Below are 10152 nucleotides of genomic sequence, written 5' to 3' on the forward strand. Positions count from 1 at the left end.
TGCAGTCTCCAGGTGAAGCCTGCATACTGGTCAGGTAAAAGGAGTGGTCAGGCGTGTCACAGGTGATTCTGAAAATTCTACTTCCCAGAGCTTTTAATTTCATCTCCCACCCCTTAAAGCCCTTCTTCAAAATATGTAGTGAGGCTCTTTCTTGCATATGCAAATCTGGAAGTTTTCTCCAGTCAGTATTTGTTCAGTTTTTATTTGGCCCTCTGCCTCTCATATTTTGTTGGAGACTGTGCCTCTGGTTGGAGACTACCAGCAACAGGGTCTTGCTGGAAGGGTGCAAGTTCGCAGTCAGTGCTTCCTGCTTCTGAATGATGGAAAAAGGAAGCTGTGCTCAGAGGGGAGGTGAATTGGGGCTTATGGTCAAGGGGCTGGACTCGCTCTGGTCAAGTGACTGGGAGGCCCTCACAAGTGAATTTTGTAAAAGGTACATGAGAAGAGAGGGGGTGAAGTGGGGCAGATTGTCAAACCGATCAGCCAGGGAGTGTAGTGGAAAAGGGAGGAGGGTGGAGGTGGGTCAGACCCCTTGGAGTTCAACTGGGGAGGTGATGGAATCTACTGTAAATCCTGAAGAATGAGTTGTGTCAGCATTTGAAAATCAGGAAGGTGGAAAAGGTGCAGGAGCAGGAGTGAGTGTTGAGATGCCTCCTTCCCAAAGCTGTTGTGTGTTGCCCTTTTTTCTGGTATGGCTCTGTTCTGTTAAACCTCTTGTTTCCCCTTAATATTTTGTAAGACCTCCCCATAGCCAGTATTCCCTGTTTACCAATGAAGGGAACCAAGACTGAAATAAAACACAGTGGCTGTTTGGCAGGCCTAGCGCAAGGGAATCATAACCTCTGCTCTGACTGTGGGAAAGTGGGGAACTAGCATTGCTTTTTAAATTTGCTGTAGGGATAAACCAATTGGATTTTGTCAGGAAAGTCGACAGAGTCTTATTATAGGGGGGGAGGAGCAGTTTTGTTTCTTTTTTTTCTTTTTTTTTTGAGTGTGCGTTTGGGTGGGAGTTCATCATTGAGTGTTTCCGGGAGAAATGAGGAATCACGGACAACTTCAGCATAGAGTCAGCTGTTGTCTCTGCTGCTCAGGATGGGAGTGATGCAGCTTGGAAGCACGTGTGATGGGTTTCTGTGGAACTTGGCACCGGAGACACCCATGAGAGACAGCCTATGGCAGGTGCCAGTGACTGCTTTGCAGAGGATGTTGCTGAGAGCTGGCCCTGTGGGAGTCTGAAAATACCACCGGAAGAAAAACAAACCAAGATGGCTCCTTCTGCATATCCAAGTGCTCCTCATTTGCATATTTGCCTCATTTGCATATTAAGTTGTGCCTCATTTGCATATGTAAATACATGCCGGTCAGTGTGCAAAATTAGCCTCGTTCCTCTGCCCTTGAAATCAATGTATGTTGTTAGTGTGTGGGAAGGCATCGGGTGGGCAGCGTGGAGCTCTGCAAGGCATGCAGGTCCTGGACTGCAGGAGGGGGAGTGATGTCAGAGTGCCCCTGAGAGGGATTCCTGCAGGCCCTTCCAGCATGCTGTGGCCCCCAGTGCTTTGTGTCAGTGGTCAGGGAGAGAGGGGCGTGGTCTCACTAGTTTATTTTTGTGCATGCTTTCTTAATAAAAACAAAAAGTGAATGTTTATGGTTTAACTCCTTTGATGCCAGTATTGAATTTCTCAGCGGCGCCTGGCAGGTGGGCTTGGTTGCCACCTCCTTACCATAGAAACAGAATTTTGGTGTGGACATTGCTAAATTACCAGCCCACACGCATACATGCTTTTCAACCGAGACTTTTTTAGGATGTCAAGACAAAGAGTTGGAAGTTCTCACAGCTGGGTTGTTCTCAGGGCACTGAGATCAGTGAATTTCAACTTGTGCTCACCAGAAAAGCACAGCAAACACTATACTGATGCTTAGTGGCTCTCTGTCATACCATTAGTTGACCTTACTACTTTAAAGAAGGATTAACACAGAAAGCAGGTTTTAAACCAGCACCTTAGAGTACCTATGCTTGCTTTTCAGGAGCAGGGAATATTCAAGCTTGGGAAACGCTCCCAAATAGCCCAACTGGATGAAATGTTTCTCTTCCTCCACCAGAAAGACATGAGAAGCACATCTCTTGTGACACAGTCATGTCATGCTGTCTACAACAGGCTTGGTCCCCACCTTCTTGGAGTGAGACTGGAGCTAATAGCTTCTCTGTGCTGAGGTTTTATCAATTGGCTGATAGTCCAGCTGCCATTTTTAGTCTGGTTGATCAATGACTGCAGTGTTTAAATTCTGCTCATGTGCCATCTTAAACTGCAGTAGGTACACTTGGGTAATCCTGGTCTACCTCCTAAAAGGAGGATTTGGGACTTTGGTAGGAGGAGCGTTGAGGAGACAGTGGATAAGTGCATGCTAACAAACGTAGCTACAGCCTGTACATTGGACCAGTAATGACTGTACAGTGACGTATTTACTCTGACAAAGAAATACCTTGGGCATCTGCCAGGACATCAAAAGTCAGTTCAATGCAGGTGACTGGGGCAAGTGCTGTTCTCATGCACTGCTGTCAGAAAATGTAGCACTACCCTCCAGGAAGATCTTCAGGAAAAAAAAAACCCTCAGACTCCAGGTCTGGTCAAAGGAAAGGAAAGAAGAGAGGAGAGATTCCATGGAGAGACATCAAAGTTAGTTTCACCTGCAGTTTTATCAGACACAAGAGATGAAGAACGTAGCCATATGCAAATACAGGCATATGCAAATAACTCTGATTACATTCTCATCTAGCAATTCAGAGGTTAAACTACGTGAGCCTACCACAAGTTATTCTGTAAGCCTGCTTTCCTATTCAAAGGTTTGGATACTCTGTGGCTCCTGCTTCACCATCTTCCCTCAGATTATTACTCTTGGTACTTCCAACTTCATACCTCTCCAGAGTAGGCTATAAAGATAGTTAGCTGTGCTCATCTGAACTATCTCAGTGTCCTGTGTGTGGATCCACAGAATAATAAAGTGTATTAGAGTAGAAAAACCTGTTATGTGGAGAGCGATCGATGTGTGGGGCCAGAGCTTGCTCTTCATTCAATGGTCATCAGAAGTCCTGCTTTACACTGTACTGCTCGTGTCCTTCTCTGTTGAGGTCTTGCTTCTGTCAAGGGAGCAAGGGATTGAACGAGTTGGTTCCTCAGTAAAGGCACCTTCCAATATTCCTTGCACTGACTGCCGTGCCTTTGCCCTGAAGTCCTGTCCCACGAAAACATAGACCAGGGGGTTGATGCAGCTGTTGGCATACGCAAGTGCTGTAGAGAGGTGATCCCAGAGGATCAATGACTCCATCAGTTCTGTTCCAAGAGTTGGTACAAGGGACAGAATCCCAACTATATGGTATGGAGCCCAGCAGATGAAGAATGCGGCTACCACAAGCACAATTGTTTGCAGCATCCTGTTGCGCGGCTTGTGGAACCGATTTGCACGCATTCTGAAAGCGATAAGGGCATAGCAAACTGCCATTATACCAAAGGGGAGTACAAAGCCAAAGACAGCCCTGGTGACGTTTATTGCCACTAAGGCAAGGGATACAGGATAATCACCTTCATAAAAATTTCCCCATGAGTCATTACCACTGTAGGCTAAAGGTGAGTATGTTTCCAATAACTCATTTACAGAATCATCCCTGTAATCTAACACCTTTTCATCTCCAAAATTGTACACACACTCAGTTTTGCCATCATAAGTACTGGTCTCACGGTAGTGGAAGACAGGACAGCAGAAAATGAAGGCCAGGATCCAAATGCCACTGCAAACTAGTGATATAGATTTTACTGTTCGATGATTTTGACACCAGACAGGTTTCATCACAAGGAGGCAGCGATCAATGCTGATGGCCACGAGTAGGAAGACGCTAGTAAACATGGTGAAGATTATGACTGATGGAATGACTTTGCAGAGGAACCAACCATACAGCCAGTATTCGTGGAGGGCCAGGTGAACAATGGAAAAAGGCAAAGATAGGCAGCACATGAAGTCAGCCACAGCAAGGTTTAGGAACCAGACAATGTTTACAGACCTTTTCATTTTCAGACCAGCTACCCAGATGACCAATCCATTGCCTGGGATACCTACGATGAAAATGATGATGAAGATAGCAATGGAGACTATGGATTCCGGTGCATAATACACAGCAGCCTGTTCATGTGAACTTGTGTTACCCAGGAGTTGAGACATTCTATAGCTATAAAACAGAAAGCAAGTTAGAAGACAATTAAAACCTTCCTCCCCAAATTCTTCTCATTACCTGTACTGAAGCATCTCTTAGCCAGGTGACAGTACAGAGCTGTCAGGGTACAAGTGCATCGGTCTATAGAAGTCTGTGCTAAAAGTGCACCAATCTGATCACTTTAGGCCCTCACCATTCTCATGGTGGCTAAGCCACATAAACCCCACTATTCAAACAAAGGGATTGTACACAGGTAAATTCTTCTGTCTCTATCAATCCCTTTGATATCAGTCTGGTTTTTTTTTTTCAGTCTACCCTCTAAAACAGAGTTCTCTATCCACATGCCTACACCATCAACAGGTGTCTTTCCCTATCAGCTTCCAGCTTTGCATACACTTCTTTCTTCAGAAAGGTAAGTCAGCATTTTAGTACCTTTGCCCATTATAATGAGTGAATTTCTTCTGGTATAACCAGTGAAATAGGTTTAGGTTGCGAAAGCAGCGCTTGTCTTAATGAAATAACCCTGCTCCACTTTCTGGACATTATAAATAGAACAAGCAGGGCAGCAACTCTGTTTGCTAAGGGGTATTTTTAGGGAAGTCTCACTAAGCACTTCTTTCTCTCTGCTTTTGCTCTAAGCTCTCTGCTGTTCCTTGGAAAGATAGTCTTGATGAGGAGAAAGGCAAGAAATGAATGGTCTAAGAACAGAAATGTAGGAAGAAAATTAAAATACAGAGTCACAGCAGTAATGTTCTTCAGCCATTTTACATGTAAGAAAAGGTGTCTTATTGCAAGACAATTAAGCTGAGCCACAGAAGTTACTTGACATTTTTGAAATATGAGACTAGTAGTGGAAAAACTTTAATTTCTCAGTTGTTCTTGGACTTGGATATGAGTAAATTTCAAAAGGAAAGGAAATCCAGCAAAATCACAGTAGAACTTAGAAAAATAGCCTGACCTTCATCCTTTGGGCACAAATAGACTTATTTATAAAATTCCTATTAACTAAACCCTTGCCAAGTCAATGCCGACAGTTGTGTTGCTGAAAGGTCCCTAAAAGCACTACCAGAAAGCAAGGAACTGCATAGGTAAGAGCTGAATACAGCCTGCAGAAGCAACTGAAGAGACATGAATAAGACAACCCAGACTGATTCTATTTTAATCTCTATTATGACAGTAACTAAAGTGCCAGTCAGGGACTGTTGTGTGCAGGACTAAGTATAATACCAATAATATTTAAAAAAATATTCCAAATAATTGGTCTCTTTCTTGCATAACATATAGTCTAAAAGTGGAGCAATGCGTAAGCATTAGAACTGCTTCACCATGAAGAAACCGAGATAAACAGTTGTAACAAACATTGTAATTCACCACTTTTCAGTAACAATTGCTAAGAGGCTTTTAGGTGGGGACAATCTGCAAGGAAAGCTATGAAAGAAGTCACTGGAAGGCAGCTAGGCACTTAAATTAAAATTCTAATGAGTTTATTCCATTTCCTGTGGTCTTGCTGATATATGCAAAAGTGACTCTTACATGGACAACTGGAGAACAGTGCTGCAAGAGCCGAATCTGTCTGCCTCCACATACAGCTACAGAAAGGGTATGAAAAGGATAGAGAGTCAAGGAATGCTCTGAAGACAGTAATACAAATCCTACTCCAAAGCAAACTGATGGATGGATCAAGAAGAAGGTACTGCCCACGCTACATTTCCAAGAGTGCTAAAAGGGCTGCTATGGGGTTATGAAGTTGGAAAGGGGAACGGGAGGGAGAGAAATATTTTCAGGAGTGAAGAATAAGAAATTGCAAGTTGAAAAGGAAAGCAGAATTCTGCAGCTTATTTTACCTACCCGAGTGAAGCAGATAATTTGGTGTGTCAGGGAGCCAGTACCATCAGTCCTGTCTCCGGAGGGACTGAAAAAGGAAACTCATATGACATTTTAGGAACTACTTTTTTCCTCTATGTGCAAGTGTGTGTTCAATATGTTCTTTCACAGAAATGTTTACAATGACTCATATTTGAAGTTATGCTGATACAAATTAAACCAAAAAAGCTGTCCCAAAATTGTCAAAATAATACAGTCAAAGAATAACAGAAAGCAACGGAAGGATAGGCACAGACGTACTTTATTATAGTTTCCATAACACAACTGAATCAGATGTCATGCCTATTGGCATAGTGCTGACCTTTGCTTGGTGTAATTTATAATTATGGTCTGTTGTCTCCTAGCCACTTTCACGTTGTATCAGAACAGCACGTTCACCTACCTAATCTCTTTTCTGAGATTCTTACCAATCCAGATCAGCTTCTATCCCAGCATGAGACAGCTTAGTTCATCAAATACGGAACATTTCACTCAGCAAAGCACCATCGATCATGTCAAAGGGATTTTAATCTGATTTTTGATTCTTCAGGGTATTTAAAGTTTTGTCGGTGTTGCATTTTTTAAAGAAGGAACTTGGCTAAGGCAAAGTTAGAAGTGGTGAGCTGAAATGCTGATAGCACAAAGTGTGGCATGACAATAGCAAGAAAAGACATCTAAGGCAAGGCATTTCAAACATGCAAAAGCAGGGTCCCGCCTCACCCCTTCCAGTTTGGGAAATCAAGATTGCTAGCAGAAATGACAAAGCTCAGGCATACAAGTATCAGCCTCAGTATTTTGGTTTTGGTCTGGAAAATGAATCAGGACAGAGGAGAATTCTGCTCCTGACCATGTATGTCTCTGTGAAACACACAAATGCTGCCTCTGGCACAAAACTCACAAAACCAGAACCAGAAAGTCAGGCCAGGCTCGGCTGTCCCCTCAAAGGTGGATGGGCTTTCAACAGCCCACCAGGCAAATTCCTCTCACTGCATGTTGTTCTCAGCTGCCATCTTTCCCGGGGTGCTCCTCAGACCCAGAGAGAAAGTGGAGATAGGAGAGTACTCCCATTGGCTCCTGCTGCCCAAGGGACATGTGGCTTTTCCACCTCCACCTGACTCGCTAGCTCTAGTCAAACTCTCCTTTGCAAGAAGGTCCTTCTCCACCAGCTGGCCAGCTCTGATACCCGCTTTGAAAACCTCTCTCCTGCAGCCCACTTTGACACAGCAAGCACAGTATCTTCAGTCCTGCCAGCTCCCCCTGGACATTGATGAGATGACGTGATGCCTCTCTGTACTGGTCAATGAACCTTTTAGGCAGTTTGAATAGTGAAGCATTTTGTGCCTCAGCATGTGGGGTCTAATGAGGGGGACACTCAAGGGAGATAGTGCAAGGAGGAAAAAAAGATATTTTACTACTTTCATAAAGTGGTTACTTAGATCTGACCAAACCTTTGACTTGCAGCTTTGATAGTAATCCCAAATCACCATTGCATTCTTCTTGTGTGTCCCTTCCCCTTAGGATAGACAAACTAAGCCATCTTAGAAAACCTCTAATGCACAGGATCACTGAACAGTCAAAGCTGGCAGACTGTCTAGCCTAACCCTACTGTTCCAAGAAGGCTTGGCTGGATTGTCCAGGACTTTGTTCAGTCGGGTTTGAGTATTTCCACAGAAGGGGACTCCACAAAATGTACAGGCAATCTGTTTCAGTTTTCAATCCTCTCACACTAAAAAAACTGTTTTATTGTGTTCAGATGTTTTTCAGCATGTGTTCCAGCATGTGCCTGTTGTCTCTTTACCTACTACTAGGCACCACTGAGAAGGCTCTGGCTTCATTGCCACTAAACACATCCATCAGACAGATACCAAGATCTCCCTAAGTCTTCTCTTCTCCAGGCTGAACAGTCCCATCTCTCCCAGTCTATACAGGCACTTTAGGTGTACCAGTCCCTCAATTACCCTAGTGTCTCTCCGTAGGTTTCACTCCACTATGTCCATGTCTCTCTAATACTGGGGTGCTCAGAACTGGACCCAATATTCTAGATGTGGTCTCACCAGCGCTGAGCAGAGTGGAAGGATCACTTCCCTTGACCTGCTGGCAAGACTTCTCCTAATCTAGCCCTGGCAGCTATTGGCGTTCTTCACTGTGAAGGCTTATGTTCAGCTTTTTGTCCACCAGGACTGCAATATCATCATTCTCTGCAAAGCTGCTTTCCAGGTGGTCAGTCTCCAGCAGGCATTAGTGCCTGGGGTTGTTCTTCCCCAGGAGCCCAACTTCACACTCCTCGCTGATCCTTATGAGGTTTCTCCCTGCTGAATTCTCCAGCATGTTCAGGTTCCTCTGAATGGTAGCGCAGTCACCTGGTACATCAGACACTCCTACCAGTTTCCCATCATCTGCAAACCTGTTGAAGGTGCACACTGCTTCGTCATCCAGGTCATTAATGAGGAGTTAAACAGTACTGGAACCAATGTTAACCAGAGCTGGACACCACTAGTGTCTCCAGCTGGACTTAGGTCTTCTGGTCACCATCCTCTGAGTCCAGCAGTTCAGCCACAACTCAATCCAGCTCACTTACCTAGCCCATACTCCATCAGATCGTCTCTGAGGATGTTCATATTGAAATTCATCTTGAGGTATTGAGGTATTGACTCAACTGGCCACAAGCTGGCTAAAATATAAATGCAATTTATTCTGCTATTTCAGGTTTGTTATTTACAGAACTGCACTAATCTATCAGCTACTAAATAGTTACACCCATATGCAGTTCTAAAAACATGAGCCTGCTTCCTGCAAGAGTGTACAGGTTGTCTCCAAACCACTTTGGCAAGAACTGAAAATTCCACTTATATTTCATATTTCTACTACTTCTTCTGTAGCTCTACAAAGCTTTGCAGTCCCTCTCAGATCTCCCATTTGTTCCTCTGCAGGTGGAATGATTAGAGAGCTATGGGCTTTCATAGATCCTGAATATTCCTTGTGTATATGGAAAACACATCTTCAAAAAAAAACTGTCTGAAACTCTCCCTATAAATCTTAGCTATAACTAGCATAACTGCTTCTCTAGAAAGCACAGTGCAGTGGTCCGGTGGCCAGTCTTTGCCATGCGTGTGTTTTCATCATCACGTCTGTGCACTTAGTTTCACAGGGACTCTCCAGTAACATTGAGTGTCTGCAGAGTTGTCCTGGGCTGGTATTCCTCACACAATCCTCTTCAGAAAATCCATGGAATGACCGTAAGGCAATTTTGTATATTGCTGAGTAAGGCCAAGTAAGAACAAGCTTTGGACACCAAGTGGGGCTCAAAGCCTGACAAAGCTGGTATGGACATGGATCACACACAAGGAAAAAGTAGCTCTTCACCATAACAGGTTCTCAGTACTGGGTGAGTGTTTGGGTCAGGTGTTTTGCCAGGGAACTTTCAATGAAGGAAACACCGTTTGTATTAGTATTTGGACTATTTTGTAAAAATGCTCATCTTTGGATTAACCTTTGCTGTTATCTGATGAGCTGATTTGTGTGACTCATTTCCCCTGTGACTTCTGTGCAGAGAAGGAAAAATCCAAATGTTGGATCTGTCCATTAAGTACATTCCCAGACAATGCCTTATTTTTCTCTCTTAAATAAACAAAGCAAAAAGCAAAGCAAAAGACCAAATTTTTCTTCTGATTGGCATGAACTGTACATTTTATCCTACTTGTGTAGTCCATTTTATTTGCACACTTCATATGATTCAACATTGTGAAATTCCATCCAATATTTCTGCTATTCCTTGGTTTTCATTCACTGAAGATTTCTGTGTAGGAAGAATATGGATCCTCCATTTCTTTCATAGTCTGTTTCCAAATATGTTCTCCTTCAAGATTTCAACCTTGTTGCTTATTCCTTTAAAAAAAAGTAAACCCCCGCTACCTTTTATTAAATATTAATAATATATTATTTTTTCATACACATATAACACAATATATAATATATAATATATAATATATAATATATAATATATAATATAATATATAATATATAATATATTATTCTAAAACGTAATAATTAAATAAATTTTAAAAAGCTATTATTGACAGAGCTTT

At 43.0% G+C, this 10152-nt stretch overlaps 1 protein-coding gene across 2 annotated transcripts; it reads right to left on the bottom strand.

Annotated features, from left to right (window-relative positions):
- Positions 1-25: 25 nt before the first annotated feature.
- C3AR1 (complement C3a receptor 1) lies at positions 26-6144 on the bottom strand. Of its 2 annotated transcripts, none has more exons than XM_054081593.1 (2): positions 6053-6144; positions 26-4219 (listed from the first exon to the last, which is right to left on the bottom strand). In XM_054081593.1, the coding sequence occupies exon 2, from the start codon at positions 4210-4212 to the stop codon at positions 3094-3096; it is 1119 nt and encodes a 372-aa protein (XP_053937568.1). In that variant the 5' UTR covers positions 4213-4219; positions 6053-6144; the 3' UTR covers positions 26-3093. The 2 variants fall into 2 exon arrangements, with proteins under 2 accessions (XP_053937568.1, XP_053937575.1); XM_054081600.1 differs by having other exon boundaries at positions 26-4106; positions 6053-6122.
- Positions 6145-10152: the final 4008 nt, after the last annotated feature.

The sequence above is a fragment of the Cuculus canorus genome, chromosome 1 (assembly GCF_017976375.1).
Source record: "Cuculus canorus isolate bCucCan1 chromosome 1, bCucCan1.pri, whole genome shotgun sequence".
Classification (NCBI taxonomy): domain Eukaryota; kingdom Metazoa; phylum Chordata; class Aves; order Cuculiformes; family Cuculidae; genus Cuculus; species Cuculus canorus.